Source organism: Garra rufa, chromosome 6 (genome assembly GCF_049309525.1).
Source record: "Garra rufa chromosome 6, GarRuf1.0, whole genome shotgun sequence".
Lineage (NCBI taxonomy): Eukaryota > Metazoa > Chordata > Actinopteri > Cypriniformes > Cyprinidae > Garra > Garra rufa.
In genome coordinates this window covers 48627955-48645299 of record NC_133366.1, presented here as the reverse complement: position 1 = coordinate 48645299, position 17345 = coordinate 48627955, and the positions used below count along the sequence as shown (strand labels likewise).

Here is a 17345-nt window from a genome sequence, read left to right as displayed (position 1 = left end):
ATTCTGACTTATTTCTCGCAAATGCAAGTTTGAATCTCACAATTGCAAGTTTATATCTCACAATTCTGATTTGATAATTCACAATTGCGAGTTATTATCTGTTTTGAGAAAAATTGCGAGATAAACTCAAAATTGTGAGTTATAAAATGAGTATTGGGAGATAAACAATTCTCACAGATGCAAGTTTGAATCTCACAATTCTGACTTTTTTCTCACAATTGTGAGTTTATATCTCACAATTTTGAGCAAAAGTCAGAATTCTGACAAAAAAAAAAAAAAAGAATTGTGAGATAAAAAGTTGCAACTACCTTTTTTTAAATGTGTTATTCAGTGGTGGAAAGGGGCTTCCGTAGATCTGTGACTCAAAAACTAATATGATTCAAAACATGAGACTTGATCTGTTAAACCATTAGTTTTTCAGCAATTTTTTTTTTCAATAGATAGCAGCGAGGTTTGTACAGGTAAACCGTAAAAACACAAAAAAATAGGTTAAAATCTATTCCTGTGATCCAGTGGTTTTCAACATCTTTGACTTGAAGTCCCATCACTGTTTACATTTATGCATTTATCAAATGCTTTTACCCAAAGTGACTATTGTGTGTCTACCATTCAATATTTCTACTTTCGGTAAACCTGCATGATTTGAATTGAAGTCTAATAGCATAAGTCTTCCAAGAATTGAGCTCAGCATTTTAATATGCCAAGGTCATCACACTTGTCATTTGAAGCATTCAGATGCTGCCTAACTAACTCAGATATAGTTTTAAAAAATTTCTTATTAGAATAATGATATGTCATGTTACTGAAGGAGTGAGTCATTGAAGTCTGCTTTTGGAGAGCCGTCATGGATCTTCAGTATTCTAGCAGCAATGTCTCTCTCCTAAAGGAAATAAATGAATTAAATAACATTAATTAACCATTGCAATATGCCTGTGTTTTCTACATTGGCGTTTAACTTTTTTCAGTTCTTGTACTCACCATTTTAAGTTCATCAGCACAAGCTTTAAGTTTTTGCTTCAACTCATCTGTCACATTAACATCCGAGCGTACTGACCAGCAGCCATCCTTGAAGCTCACAGGCAAAGAAAACACCAAACCTGTTGGAATCCCAAACTGCCCTGCAGATATACAAAGGTCGGTCATGCTGATCATGCATTATAAATGAACTGGAAAATAAATGTTTGAGAATGATTCAAATAGCTTTACCTGTACTAATTACACCCAATGAGAAGCCATCCTCTGGAGATGCATCATTATTCCAGGCCTTTAAAATGGTCATTATTCCATTGGTTGTTGATATTGCTGTGGCTTTGTTGGTCTTTGATGATATTGTGGTACGGTGTTTATATACTAAACTTATTAAATCTGTCTCCAGCCATTTCCTTATAAAAGAAAACACGTCTAATTACATGAGTGGTAAATAAAACATGTATTTAGACTATGTGGAACATCCATTTGTGATGCAATTGAAAATGCCAATTTAGTTTAGACATGCTTTGACATGTCAGATTTTTTGTTTACTGATTAAAAATTGTACCCTTTATAATGATTCATAAATAGAGTTGCATGAAAGAGCCATATGGCTTGAGTCATGCACCACAATGATATTTACCAGTCGTAAATCATTTCCATGACTTGCTGAGAAAAACCATCTGGTCCCCAAATTGCGCCATCATATCTGAAAACCTTCGCCCTCTGTAGGTCAATATGGAAACTGCCACTGATGTTTCCCCATAAGATGACATTAGTGATTTCTGTGAAAAGGGAACATTTAAGAACATCAAAAGACAGTAAAATAAATAATTAATATATTCTAAATTTATTTTAATAATTTAATTATTGATTAAAATGATATTTTGATAATTTATTTTAATAATTTCCCTGTACAATGGCATTAGTGATGTCTGTAAATATAATAAAAAGGGACAATTTGAGCATGAACATCAAAAGACAGTAAAATAAATAAATAACATATCTTACAATTATTTTAATAATTTAATTATTGATTCAAATAATTTTAAAAACAGTTTTAATAATTTATTTTAATAATTTACCCATACAATGGCATTATAAAAATGTCTATAAAAATAAAAAGGGGTAATCTGAGCATGAACATAAAGATAAATAATAAATAAATAATATATTTAAAATTTATTTTATCATTCAAATATTGATTAAAATGATTTTTTAAATTGATTTAAATAATTTCCCCATACAATAGCATTAGTGATGTCTGTGAAATTAAGCATGAATAACAAATAACAGTAAATACATTAATAAACACACATTTGAAAATAATTTGAATAATTAAAAGTCAGCTAAATAAATAATTAATTACATAAATAAATATTGTACAATTATTTTAATAATTTATTATTGATTATTTTCTATATAATCATTTTTTTAAATTACTTTAATAATTTCCCCACACAATGACATTAGTCATGTCTGTGAATATAATGAATACAGCATGAATAAAAAAAGACAGTATATAAATCAATAAAGGCACATTTTAATTTAAAATTGTTTTAATAAATTGATCATATATAATTGATAATATATATATATATATATATATATATATATATATATATATATATATATATATATATATATACATTTTATTGCAACTGAATATTAAAACAAATATTTAGACTGATAATAAAAAACTACTTTACCTGCTGTTTTCACTGACAACTTCTGCGCGAGCTGAGTTTTCACCTCATATTCCAGTTGTGTTGCCATCGCCACAAAGTTGTGCGGGTCAACCGAGGGTGCATTCTCAATTAACAGTGAGCACTTTAGATTAACTAAGGAGTCTCCTGCCACTATCACTCTTACGTCTTTCTGAGCATTCGCCTCGATGAGCTGCCCATAGAAATGAAAACGTTCTGCTACCTGGCTCACCATGCGGTCCTTGTCATCCTGCTCATCATTACTTTCACACATAGGCTGCAGTTCATCCAGAAAAATGATAAAGTGGGCTTCTAGAAATGCTTGCGTATGGTCTGAATGCACAGTGACCTCATGTAGCTGATGTAAGGCAAGGTCTTCAGTTTCCATCTTGAGTCCTTGTAGCATTTCCTCAGAGCCGTCAGCGTCCATGAGGTGAAGGCTGAAGGTGGGGAGACCTGGAAACAACTCCGAAGTGAACAACTGAGGAATGAGGCTGTAGCAGGTGGGGTTCAGAGCACTGAAAGAGGGTTTTCTCAGGTTAAATGTCTTGCGTTTGAGGAATAAGAAAATATTGAGACTAAAAACTTCTTGATAAGACATGTCCACCTGCTGATCCAGATGTGCAGAGGTCTGAGAGACCTGTGTCGGTGGATTTCCTCCTCCATATTCAGCTCTTTAGTTTGTTGGTTCTCTGCTGCAATTTTCAGCATCAGATCAGAGTTCGTATCTGAGGTGATCCCATAGTAACCCTGCAAGAGAGGACTTTACTCACCCCAATGTCATCTAAGATGTTCATGTCTTTCTTTCTTTAGTCGTAAAGCAAGTAAGGCTTTTTGAGGAAAACATTCCAGGATTTTTCTCCAAATAGTGGACTTCAATGGGGATCAATGGGTTGAAGGTCCAAATTACAGATTAAATGCAGCTTCAACACGATCCCAGCCAAGGAGTAATGGTTTTATCTAGAGAAACGATGTGTCCTTTTACAAAAAAAAAAAAAAAGATATACTTTTTAACCACAAATCTTGCACTAGCTTGACCTCACGCATTACGTGATTACATAAGCAGAAATATCGACCCAATGTTTACAAAGCGAATGTGCAAAGAAAGTCAAATCCCCTTGACAAAAAAAAGGGTACAACAACGATGCTTAAGGAGAAAATGAGATGGAGTTTTTCACCCTACCCTAACTTTCTGAACCGAAGTACATAGGCGAAGAACTTTTCCAATATGATTACGTAATGTGTGAAGTCAAGCTAGTGGATGACGAGCATTTGTGGTTAAAAACTATATAAATATTTGTTTGCTTTAGAAAATGACAAATCATTTTGCTAGATAAGACCCTTATTTTATGGCTGGGATCGTGTCGAGTCCTTTGAAGCTGCATTGAAATTGCAATTCGGACTTTCAACCTATTGGCCACCATTGAAGTCCACTATATGGAGAAAAATCCTGGAATGTTTTCCTTAAAAACCTTCATTTCTTTTTAACCACCACCACCAGTCAAAAGTTTAATTTGGACGGTAAGATTTTTTATGTTTTTAAAAGTATATCCAAAGTACAGTATCCAAAATACAGCAAAAGCAGTAATATTGACAAATATTTTTGCATATATTTTAAAATGCAATTTATTCCTGTAATCAAATCTAATTTGTGTCACATGATCCTTCAGAAATCATTCTAATATGCTTATTAGCTGTTCAAGAAACATTTATTATTATTATTATTATTATCAATATTTAAAACAGTTGAGTACATTTTTTTCAAAATTCTTTGATGAAAAGAAAAATTCAAAGAAGAATTTATCTGAAATAAAAAGTGTTTGTAACATTATTCACTATACTATTCAAAAGCTTGGAATCAGTATAATGTTTTAATAGAAAAATATAGAATTGATAGAAATTAACACTTTTATATAGCAAGAATGCTTTAAATTGATCAAAAGTGATGTGAAAGACATTTATAGATTTCTATTTCAGATAAACGCTGCTCTTCTGAACTTTTTATTCATCAAAGAAACCTGAAAAAATCTACTCAGCTGTTTTCAACATAATAACAATAATAAATGTTTTTTTAAGGAGAGAATCAGAATATTAGAATGATTTCTGAAAGATCGTGTGACTGTAGTAAAAATTCAGCGTTTAAATCATAGGAATAAATTAAATTTCAAATTATATTCGAATAGAAATCATAAAAATCTTTCAAAATTGTACTGTTTTTGCTGTATTTTGAATCAAATAAATGCAGCCTTAAGTAGCACAGGTATGTTTGTAACAATAGCCAAAAATACATTGTATGGGTCAAAATTATCGATTTTTCTTTTATGCCAAAAATCATTAGGATAGTAAATAAAGATCATGTTCCATTAAGATATTTTGTAAATGTTATACTGTAAATATATCAAAACGTAATTTTTCTTTTTTACACCCTCGGATTCCAGATTGTCAGTAGTTGTATCTCGGTCAAATATGGTCCTATCCTAACAAACCATACATCAATGGAAAGCTTATTTATTCAGCTTTCAAAAAATAACCAATATATAATTGGTTTTGTGGTCTAGGGTCACATATTTTCTTGATTACTTGTTTAGACAAATTGATTCCTCAATTTTAGTATTCTATGCAAACCTGTGCATGCTCAAGAAAATCACTGAAGCCTCCGAGCAGCATGCCTTTCCCTCCTCGATCAATCAGCTCTCTCCATACTATAGGAGAACTTGAATGCTTCCAGCCATTTGATGCACAGATGTCCTCCAACCATTTCTACACAGAAAAAAATACTTCAGTATGAATAAAAGACATACATGAACTAACATATCGTTAGTTCAACATGAAAAAAAAAACAAAAAAAACAAATAAAGCTTGTAAACTGTTTACCTCCCACTCATTGGGGTGCACAGATATCTTGTGAATGTGAAAATCAGGCAGGTTTCTTTGCAGCACATCAGCCAGGAGCTCAGCCTTTGCATAATAAGGACAATCAGCCTTTCCTGACGAACCAAGATAATGTTATAGCATTAAAGCGAAATATTGTACACCAAACGGCTAAAATACAGCTTACAGTTTCCAAAAGAACAGACAGACCTGCTAGAACAAATTTTGCCATGTTTTTTTTATTTACAAGCGCGTCCGGAGTTGCTAGGTAACAGTGTGTGTTCCTCATAAGATGGTCGTGAGAGAAAACATTTCGTTTTTGAATCTTTATTTATTTATTTTTTTCACAAATACAATTTTGCACATAATATGAATTAAACAAGTAGCACTTTATTTAAATATTTATATGGCATGTTTAAAATAACGTTGTGGAAAACCCGCGATACTACAAGCGGAACTATTGTGAGCGGCAATCGTGCACTCGCCGTTTCTGTCATGGCTGCGCTCATAGTGAGAGCCGTACACATGTGAAGACAGCAAATAAACGGTAAGATCCTTACATTATGATCATTAAAGATTACGAGATTATTAAAATGTATGACTGTGCCATAATTAACCGCAAACATGTAAGTTAACGTTTAAAACTACACGGGTTACATTGCTGTGGTGACGCATTTCTTCAAGGTTTCTGTACAAGGGCATGCAGGCAAATAACACAAAGCTGCTTTCCTCTTCATGTTTAAATTTGTTTGTTAATTATTATATGTCTTTAGTCAGTTTCAACATTTTTAGTTTAAGTTCAATAGCTGCGTCTGTTTATTATGGTTAAAAAATGTAGATAATCACCCTTACGAAACAAAATTATACGGAAAAATACTGAAGAAAATAGCAAATCAAACAAATAATATAAATATAAAACTATATATTTAACACTACCAGTCAAAAGTTTTTAACAGTAAGATATTTAATGTTTTATAAATAAGTCTTTTCTGCTTATTTGATCCAAAGTACAGCAAGAACATTACAATTTTGAAGTTTTTTTTACTATTTAAAATAACTGTTTTCTATTTGAATATATTTTAAAATGTAATTTATTCCTGTGATTTCAAAGCTGATTTTTTTAGCATCATTACTCCAGTCTTTAGTGTCACATGATCCTTCAGAAATCATTCTAATATGCTGATTTGCTGTTAAAGAAACATTTATTATTATTATTATTATTATTATTATGTCGAAAACCGCTGAGTAGAATGTTTTCATGTTTCTTGAATAGAAATGAATAGAAAGTTTAGAAGAACAGCATTTGTCTAAAATAGAAATCCTTTAAAAATAAAAATATTATTTCTATAATTTCTTTAAAAAAAAAATGAAATAAAATAAATAAATAAAAGATGATACTGACTGCAAGCTTTTAAATGGTATGGTGTATAATGTTACAAAAGCTTTTTATTTCAGATAAATGTTGATCTTTGTATTCATCAAAGAATCCTGAAATTTTCTATTAAAATATTTATCCAACATAAAAATGTTAAAAATATATAAGTGCATAGTGTATTTAGATAAATGTATACACACACAGCACCACATTTAACTCATGAACATTATATATTATGAAGTGTATTACTGCCAATAAAATGACATACATTATAAATTTGCATGTTACATATTTTTTGCAGCTGCAATTTCTTATGTTATTCAATATATTGTAATATTTTACCACAGTGTATAATTCTGTATATTATCAATAATTTAATATATAAGGATTTTTTTGTTGTTGTTTTTGAGTAGGGCATACAGATACATGCATACAAATATATATTTAATTCTGTTTTTTTCTGATTCTAGTAACGTTTCAAGATTTTGCATCCAACCTAGCAGAAAATGACAGCACATAAAACAAATGAACAGTAAGATCGGTTTTAGCCAAAATACCATAACTACTACAATTTTTATGATTATTTTACAGTAGTTAAACAAACTGTAGTAAGTACCGAGGTTTCTGTTTTACCTTTTCATTTGTTGCCACAGGTTAAACCGTGTCTGAAGTTTCAGAGAATCACCCAGTGCCTTTGTGGTGATAACATGAGCATGTATAAATCAGGTTTGGACATGCTCAGAAGTGCTCTGAGATCCACATCACTGTGGAAATGTGACTCTTTGCTAAGGACACAGACTTCGTTATGTTATAACAGCAAAAGCTTTGATGTGCAATTTCAGCAAGGGAGAAAAAGCACACAAGGCCACACATTAAAACAAGCCCGGTATTACTGTCAGAGCATTGAAGAAGTTCCTAATGTTCAGATTAAGCAAACTGCTGCCTCTACAGAGACCAACGAACCCTCTGATAAAGCAGAAAAGACTCCTTTCTACGTACATTTGCAGAACTGTTCGGGCCCCAATGATGTGCTGGACATATTGAAGCAGTTCCCAGCATCACAGCAGCACATCAGCAGCATCTTCTCACGCATGTGGGAGAGCTCAAAGAAGATGACGGATGAGCAGCGGCGCTGTGAGCTGCAACTGATGTTTGAGGATCCGGTGTTTGAGGACATCTGTGAACGGGCCGTGACTGACGCCTACCGCATGAGGAGCGAAGATCTGGCCTACAGTCTGCTGGCCGTCGTCAACCTGGGAGTTTCACAAAACACACGTCTTGTGCAGACACTGTTGTGTGTGATACAGGTGAGTGAAGTCTTGGGAATGTGATCACATTGGAGATTTTGTCTTCTAGGCTGAAAATATGTATCTTAAATCACAATCATGGATGCTGTAATAGTTAAACAATATTTCAATTCATTTTTGATTGTATAAGTAGATTTATAAATACACACACACACTACCACTACCAATCCAAAATGTTGAATTTTTTTTATTGTAAAAAGCTGTTTTTAAGTCAGAATTATGAGATGTAAACATGCAATTCTAAGAGGAAAAGTCAAAATTGTTAGGAAAAAAGTCAGAATTGCAAAATATAAATTCAAAATTGTAGGATATAAAGTCAGAATTATGAAATATAAAGTAAAAATTGTGAGATATAGTCATTATTATGAAATGTAAAGTCAAAATTGTGGGATATATAGTCCGAAATTGTTAGATATAAAGTCAGAATTGCAAGATATAACATCAAAATTGTAGGATAAATAGTCAAAAATTACGAGATATAAAGTCAAAATGTAAGGTATTAAGTCTGAATTACGATATATAAAGTCAGAATTATGTAATATAAAGTAAAAATTTTGAGATATAGTCAGAATTACGAAATGTAGTCAAAATTGTGAGATATATAGTCAGAATTGTTAGATATAAAGTCAGAATTGTAAGATATAATGTCAAAATTGTAATGTATAAAGTCAGAATTGCAAGATATAACATTACAATTGTGGGATAAATAGTCAGAATTGTGAGATTTAAAGTCAGAATTGTAAGATAAAAGTCAGAATTACGAAATATAAAGTCAAAATTGTGAGAAATAAAGTCAACTTGTGAGATATAAAATCAGAATTGTGAGATATATATATAGTCAGAATTGTTTTGCAAGATAGAATTGCAAGATATAATGCCAAAATTGAAGATATAAAGTCAGAATTACAAGATACAACGTCGAAATTTTAAGATATGTCAGAATTACAAAATATAAAGTCAAAATTGTGAGATATAAAATCAGAATTGTTACATATAAAGTCAGAATTGCGAGATATAACGTCAAAATTGTAAGATATGTCAGAATTATGAAATAAAAAGTCAAAATTGTGAGAAATAATCAGAATTGTGAAATATAAAGTCAGAATTGTAAGATATAACATCAATATTTTAATGTAAAATCAGAATTACGAAATATAAAGTCAAAATTGTGAGAAATGTATAGAATTGTTAGTTATAAAGTCACAATTGTGGGATAAATAGTCAGAATTACGAGATATAAATTCAGAATCGTGAGATATACTGTATATAGTCAGAATTGCAAGATATAGAGAAAGTCATCTTTCTCTCTCTCTCTCTCTATATATATATATACAGTATATAGTACTCATTTTAAGAGTTAATATTGCTACTTTAATTCATCGTATCTTTTTTCTATTGTATTTATGTTGTGTTCATGAAATATTTACTGAACTGACCTTGTTTTTCTCTGTTTGCCCCATCCAGGAGCGGCTGAATCAGTTTGATATAAAGTCTCTTTCGGTGTTGGCTTCTTGTATTCGGGAGATGGGGAACAGTAGGAACGTTCAGGTCCTGAGAGAAGCTTTAAGGTTTGAAGATGAATACAGCCCAAATATGAGTTTATAATGTTTCATCTCTTTGTGTGTTTACATCAGTTTGTGTTCCGATTTAAAAGGTTGTTGCTGAAGGATCGTATTCCTGAGATCCAGAATGTGGTTGTCCTGCAGAGCATGATGCGCGCAATGGGAAAAAACTCTCCGCTACTTCTGAAGAAAGAGCTGGCGGTTAGATTACAATTTATTAAGTATATCACCTAAAATGTGTTAAATGTACAGTTTGATGGATTCTGAGTTAATTTTCTCTGTTTAAAACTCATGAAAACATGCCCCGGTCAAATTAACTTGAATCAAAGGATGATTTTTTTTTTATCATTATTAAGATGACTTAATTTTCCTGACAACTTTATACATTCTTGTTAAATGTTGATGAAATCTTGTTATGAATTTTACAGTTTAATCACTTTTTTGTTTATTTTTTTAATTATCTAATATTTTCAGTATTGAAATTCAGAGTAGATTCTTATAACTAGAATTTAGTTTTAATTGAATTTGATTTTATTTATTTATTTATTTATTTTTTGCATAGTCCACAAACCACTTAATGGTTCTAAAATAGGCCTAATTTGCTATATGCAAAATATAATTGGACTGTAAAAAGCATGACATACTTCACTCTTGTATACAGCTATTAAAGGAGAAATTATGATGTTGTGAAATGATTATAAACAGTTTTTTTTTTTTTTTTTTTTTTTTTTTTTTTAATCTCCCTCAGACCAAAGCTCTTTCACTGGCCGATGAGTTTAGTTCACCAAACAACCAGTACATGTTCTCCAGCCTGGCTGCCATGGACCTGAACTTCAAACCTCTGCTGGATGTCTGCAGCAAGAAGATAGCTGGTAAGAATATAGATGATCCTCTTAGATCTTCCCACAACTACAGTTAGAATGAGTGAATCGAGACCTATATCTGTCGCATTATTTCATCACTTCCTGCAGAAAACGTGCATGAATTTCCCTTCAGTAGACTTCTTTCAGTATTGAAATCCTGCTATGAGCTTCACTACAGGAACTACACCCTCTTCAACTCCATCTCTGACTACATTGCCAACACTTTTGATATGTGGTCCAACAAACAGGTGTGATCTCTTCTAATCGACTGATCCTTGCGAAAATATACTGTATGTTTAAAGAGGAATGCACCATATTTTGTTTGGCAGTCAGTCAAGCACCAAAAACCTTTGTTGACCTGGCATCACAAAACCAGTTATAAGGGTCAATTTTTTGAAATTGAGATTTACAAAGCATCTTAAAAGTTGAATAAATAAGCTTTCCATTGATGGTTTGTTGGCGAGATACAACTATTTGAAAATCTGGAATATGAGGGTTCAAAAAAATCCAAATATTGAGAACATTTCCTTTAAAGTTGTCCAACTGAAGTTCTTAGCAATGCATATTGCTAATCAGAAATTAAGTTTGATATATTTACGTTTGGAAATTTACAAAATGACTTCATGGAACATGATCTTTACTGAATATACTAATGATTTTTGGCATAAAAGAAAAATCGATAATTTTGACCCATACAGTATATTTATTGTTGGCTATTGCTACAAATATACCTGTGCTACTTATGACTGGTTTTGTGGTCCAGGGTCACATATATACATTATATGCCACATATATGTAAACCTTACTTTTGCAATTCAAACAGTAAAATATTTTTCTATGCCAGGTTATAAAAGACTTTTGACTTTTCTTTGAACAGAATAGATCTTTATTGTCACTAAAAAAGGAGCATGTCTATTTTCACATGAAATATGATTTCTTTTAGTATATTTAATAGTAATGGCATTTTAATTAGATAAAGCTGCATACATGTACACTACTTTAAACGTTTGGCATCAGTATGATTGTTAAAAAGCAATTACACTTAAAAAGTGAAAAAGTGACACTCATCAGTTTTCACAAAAACATGAATTGGCACAACGGTTTTCAACATCAATAATGAGAAATGTTTCTTAACCAGCAAATTAGCATATTGGAATGATAATGCTGAAAATTCAGCTTTGCATCACAAAAATAAATTATATTTTAAAATATATTAAAATACTGTATTTTTAATTAAACAAATGCAGCCTGGTTGAATATAATTTTTTTAAACACATTTAAAAATCTTACTAAACCCCAAACCGTTTTTGTAACTGTAGTGTATTGTAGTGTATATTTTCAACTAGCATATCAGTTAATGACCATCATAAAAAAAAGATGTCCTATCATTGGCCTAAATACCTTTGTGCATTCTTGCCTGTAACATTACAGTGTCAGAGCGGAGAGGTGTGTGATTATTCGTGGTCTATAATGAATTAAATGTTTTTCTTGTTTTCCAGGTGATTCTGTTTCTAGTAACATTTGAGAACCTCTCATTTAGACCTGAGGCCCTGTTGGATGCATTTGCAGAAAGAATCATCCAGAAGTCCGACAGCCTGACCCAGAAAGACCTTCTTGGTGTTTTAAAAGTCTTTTCGCTCCTCAATCACGACCTGAAGGAGAAAAAAACTGAGTAAGTGGCTTTGATATTTAAAGGGAACCCTGGGTATTAAGACTTGTATGGCTTAATATAACATCAATTATGTCTCTTACTGAAATATGTAGTAGAAAACCCATGAAAGATTTAAATTTGTAAAAAAAAAAAATCCACATCGTTTTGTACATATTTTGGACTTTGGGGGACACCATTATTCCGATGACTGAAGTGGTTGCACTCGTTGAGGTACTGGCGCTACCTGTTGCTATTTTTACCACAACACAACTCAGAAAATAAAATACTGATACGATGATCACAGCTTTATGTAAGCGTAGGTTTAAACCAGGTGCTGTACCAAAGTTTTTACCCACAAGGAGTCTAAATGCCCCAGATATCGAGTAAAAAGTGCACTGAGAAACACTTCAGTGTCTGAGGCGTCATGACAAGCGTCAACATGTTTCCATCCTGCCAGGATGGCATCCAGCATTTCTTAGCTCTTTCAGTAGCTGTGGTCTACTAAAAGCCTCAAAGGCATCAGGAGAGAAGTGGAGAGAATAAAGTCACGAGTCTTTAGGAAGTTTTATTTATCCAGAGGCATCTTTCCATTCGTTTCTCCTCTTCTTATCACTAGGAAAGCAGTGAAGACTTAAACCGCTTCTCTTGTTGCTCTTCGATTTAAAAATTACAACCAAAAGTTGCACAATGTGGCATTGTATCAGTATTTTATTTTCCGAGTTTTATCGCAGTAAAAATAGCAACAGGTAGTGCTAGTAGCTCTCAGAGTGCAACCATTTCATGTCATAGAAATAAAGGCTTCCCCACAGTCCAAAATATGTATAAAAAATGTGAATTTTTTTTAAATAATGTCAATCTTTTATGTGTTTTCTACTACATATTTCAGTAAGAGACATCATTTATGTTATATTAAGCCATACAAGTCTTAAAGGGGTCATCAGATGCCCATTTTCCACAAGTTGATATGATTCTTTAGGGTCTTAATGAGAAGTCATACAATAACATACTTTGGTTAAAATTTCTCAGTGGTAGTGTAAAAAACACTCTTTTTACCATGTCAAAATCAGCCCTTTTTAGAGCAAGCTATTCTGTTGCATGTTCATTTAAATGCTAATGAGCTCTGCTCGCCCCGCCCCTCTCTGCAGTGGGATGACCAGCCGTAATGTTTACTTTAGGCAAATTTAGCCGCGTTTAGCTACAAAACTTGCCAACTAGCACGTTATTAAGAAAGGCCATTTGCAAAGATGCATAAAAAAACCCATCATGAATAATTCGGCCTAATAGACGCATATGTAGATCGGGATCGGCGTTTTTTTTTTTTTTTTCAAAAACGAAAGTAACGTTATCCCCTGCGTCTTCAGCGGGTCAGATGTCGTAAGTAAATGACGACTGCTATGTACATTATTAAATCCAACAACAGAACACCTCAATCGCTCAATCTGAGACATTCTTGTCGTCCCCTGCACCTGAGTCACACAGTGCAATCGGAGTAGGACTGTTTCAGCTCGGTGAGGGCGGGTCTAAGGTTAGGCGCTCATGTCAATCAACTATCGTGGGAGTGGCCTCTGTCGGTGTGCCGTCACAACGACAAGAAGCTGAGAATGACCTGATTTTAAAAAAGTGATATTACTTTTAAAGATTAAAACAATACCACAGGGAGGATTTTTATCATTGTAGGGTGGTTGTGTACACAAACTGCCAACACACATTAATGTTCAAACAACATATAAAAGTGAGTTTTGCATCCGATGACCCCTTTAATACTGGGGGTTCCTTTGCGGTGGTAAGATTTTTAAATCTTAAAAATTTACAATTAAAATCCATATTCTATCAGAATATTTTCAGTTACACTTGCTGCTTTTTAATTAGGTTTCTGGTCAGCGTAACTACAGTCTTGGAGTCCTACCTTCCAAAGATGTCTCCCACAGACCTACTGAAAGCCGTCCACTGTCTGGGATTGCTGGAGCACTTCCCACAAACCCCGCTGGAGAAACTGCTACAGAAGGACACACTGGACCAGCTACTAGAGAAAGGTTAGTAGCTCTACTTTCTTTCTCTTTTCATCCATGAAACATCACACTTCAGCTGTGATCTGTTCCTGTGTTCTTGCAGGCAAACAGGTGGATAGGATTCAGAGGTGGCTGCACATGTTGGATCTGTGTCTGCGACTGGATAAACATCAGCTGCCATCCTCCCTGACCTCTATCCCAGACTTGCACATCACAGCTCCTACTCATGAGGTCACAGTCAAAGAGGATGTGCTCAGGGCAGTCAGGAGCATTGTGGGAAATGACGCTGTTCAGGACAGTGTGCTGGAGCAGAGCATGTATTTCATTGGTGAGATGAACCTCATGTTACTGTGGGTTTTCTATTTATCATAAGTTCAAGCTTAGTTGTCTTTGACTTAGGCCTGGTATCTAAGCCAGGATTAGGCCATAGTTCAATTAGGATATTTAAGCAATTTACATAAATTTATATAAATATACAATAAATACAAAAAACACAATTCATATACAAATATTTTTTTAAATGAAATGAAAATCTGAATTTTCAGCAACATTACTCCAGTCTTCATAATTTAATCATATTTCATAGTATTGTATTAATCAAGCAACCAGACTTTCAAACAAATACATTGCAATTTAAAGTATTTTACAAACAATGGAAACAAATAAAACTCAAGAAAGTAAAAAAAATTGAAAGGTTAAAAATGATAACTGAGATTTTTCATAATAATAATTTAAAAAATTGAATTTTTGGCACCATTAAGATCAAATACAGTGCAATGTACTTTACAAGTGTAAGCAAGTTCTCGACACAAAATACAAGCAACGAAAATAAAATAGACAAAGGAAAGTTAAAAATAGTTTATAATAAAACAGTAAATGTCAAAAATAAATAAAATAAGAATGATCTATAAGGAAAGAGGACAAAAGTAAATTATAATAATGATACATTTATATAATAACTAAGAAATACGTCAATTAGACGGCAAAAGGTGGGTTTTACATATTAATTACATAATATTAATATGAATTAATTTTATATAATAATAAACTGATATACAGTCAAACTGAAATTTATTCAGACGCATCAGTTTATATGGTATAGTTAAGAAAATGGTAATAAAATATGACAAGAACTCATCTTTATAATGTCAGATAACTTATGGTATGTAACAAACATGGTCAGGTCAAAGTGTCAAATCAAATTTTTGGTCCCAATTTTGATCAATTTTACTGTTAGTCCACTGTTTTGGGTATAATATGTCACAGTTTACTTTATTTTGCTATCCTCACTTACATAAATTAACTGTAGTGTCCTGCACCTATAAGTATAATTATATCTGTTGTCTGAATAATTTTGGGTTTGACTGTAGCTTATTTTGCACAATCAATCAAATCCTAATGGATCAAATCAAATCCCTCTCTACATTTTCTACTGAATAATGTTTTTCCCTCAGAAACATCTCACATTATGGCTGTTAAATATGTTTTATGTTGTATAACTGTGTTCATATCATTTGAAATGTTGTTTTATCTTTGTTTCAGACTGTGTAATTACACTGCCTCATCAAACACAAAATGCAGAGGATTCTGGGTCACCTGAATGTACCCAAAGGTAAAACACACATCTAAATGTTAATTGCTAGAAAGTAGTTATGCAGACACATGTAACAGCTCTTCTCTGTCCTTTCTTTCAGGATTGCGGTGGTCTGCGCCTCACCTGCTTCATTTTGCTTCGGTACAACACATCCTCGAGGCAACTTGGCTGTCAAACTTCGCCATCTTAAAAAACTTGATTATAAACCTGTTTTGGTAAGTTTTTTTTTTCTAATGGCTCAGATACACTAAATAATTCCACCAAAACCTGATACTAGGGGAGTATTTTTGGTATAGAAGTGACACTTTTTCAGTCATGTATCATAGAAATATGGTGTTGTGAACAACTAGAAAGATTTAATCAACCATTCACCATAATATTCCTCAATTTTTTTTTCTTTTTAGGTTCCTGTCCTTGAGCTCAACTGTAAAACGGAGGAAGAGATGATTAAGATGATACAAAAGCTTATTTTTCCAACACAGGAATCTGCTGGAAAACAGGAAATACCAAACAGCAGAGAAATTCCCTGTTCCTAAGAGAGCAGTTCTGTAGTATTTTAATTTTCCCCTCATGCGTGAGGGACATTTTGAACTTACTCAGAATGATGCATACTATTTATTGATGTATAATATCAATATTGTACAGCTGTGTATTCTTCCTCCAATTCAGAGTTATTAAAAATAGTGAAAGAATAAAGTGGGTTTTTTTTAATAAAAAATGACTTTGACTTGACTTTGTTTGTGTTTTATTTCTGTGGCTGTATTTTGACTTCAGCAACAACAACAACAACAACAAAAAAGGATATTATAAGCTTTATTACTAAATATTTATACAATAAAGAAAAACATACAAAACCTAAATTATGGTAGAATGAACAGCAAAAATGCTGAAAAATATTTCCATAAACAAAAAAATGCAAAAACGTTTTTGGACAGTAATATTTTTAATGTCTCTGATGCTCACCAAGCTTGCATTTATTTCAAAATACAGCGAAAGCAGTAATATTTTGAAATATTTTTACTATTTAAAATAACTATTATTGTATTATTGAATGTATTTTAAAATGTAATTTATTGCTGATCAAATCTAAATTTTCACATGTGTCACATGATCCTTTAGAAATCATTCTAATATGCTGATTCGCTGTTCATGAAACATTTATTATTATTATCAATATTTAAAACAGTTGAGTACATTTTTGCAGGATTCTTTAATGAACAGAAAGATCCAAAGATCAGCATTTATCTGAAATAAAAAGCTTTTAGTAAGTAACATTATACACAATACAATTCAAATGCTTGGAGTCAGTATTTTTGTTTGGAAAGAAATGATAGAAATCAATACTTTTATTTAGAAAGGATGCTTTAAATTGATCAAAAGTGATGATAAAGACATTTATAATGTCACAAAAGATTTCTTCAGATAAATGCTGTTCTTT

The 17345-nt window shown here is 32.3% G+C and overlaps 2 protein-coding genes across 2 annotated transcripts; one reads left to right on the top strand and one right to left on the bottom strand.

Annotated features, from left to right (window-relative positions):
- Positions 1-799: 799 nt before the first annotated feature.
- On the bottom strand, positions 800-5778 carry mdh1b (malate dehydrogenase 1B, NAD (soluble)). Its single transcript, XM_073842688.1, has 10 exons — positions 5757-5778; positions 5550-5662; positions 5301-5435; positions 3283-3425; positions 3025-3193; positions 2679-2952; positions 1613-1754; positions 1207-1382; positions 979-1118; positions 800-880 (listed from the first exon to the last, which is right to left on the bottom strand). Exons 1-10 carry the CDS (start codon positions 5776-5778, stop codon positions 800-802), a joined length of 1395 nt encoding a protein of 464 aa, XP_073698789.1.
- A 242-nt stretch (positions 5779-6020) lies between these two features.
- Positions 6021-16639, top strand: fastkd2 (FAST kinase domains 2). Its single transcript, XM_073842815.1, has 13 exons — positions 6021-6093; positions 7392-7453; positions 7575-8228; positions 9693-9796; positions 9883-9991; positions 10539-10662; positions 10762-10901; positions 12153-12325; positions 14174-14337; positions 14417-14641; positions 15856-15925; positions 16008-16122; positions 16312-16639. Exons 3-13 carry the CDS (start codon positions 7629-7631, stop codon positions 16441-16443), a joined length of 1956 nt encoding a protein of 651 aa, XP_073698916.1. The 5' UTR covers positions 6021-6093; positions 7392-7453; positions 7575-7628; the 3' UTR covers positions 16444-16639.
- The last annotated feature ends 706 nt before the right edge of the window (positions 16640-17345 follow it).

Excerpts from the sequence above, each read along its gene's own strand:
- mdh1b (XM_073842688.1), bottom strand. The coding sequence starts at position 5,778 with ATGGCAAAATTTGTTCTAGCAG. Across the intron at positions 5,663-5,756 it reads GGCAAAATTTGTTCTAGCAG|GAAAGGCTGATTGTCCTTAT; the intron begins GTCTGTCTGTTC and ends TTGGTTCGTCAG. Across the intron at positions 1,755-2,678 it reads GTTGTCAGTGAAAACAGCAG|AAATCACTAATGTCATCTTA; the intron begins GTAAAGTAGTTT and ends CCCTTTTCACAG.
- fastkd2 (XM_073842815.1), top strand. The coding sequence starts at position 7,629 with ATGAGCATGTATAAATCAGGTTTGGACATGCTCAGAAGTGCTCTGAGA. Across the intron at positions 10,663-10,761 it reads CTGCAGCAAGAAGATAGCTG|AAAACGTGCATGAATTTCCC; the intron begins GTAAGAATATAG and ends CACTTCCTGCAG. Across the intron at positions 15,926-16,007 it reads TCACCTGAATGTACCCAAAG|GATTGCGGTGGTCTGCGCCT; the intron begins GTAAAACACACA and ends CCTTTCTTTCAG.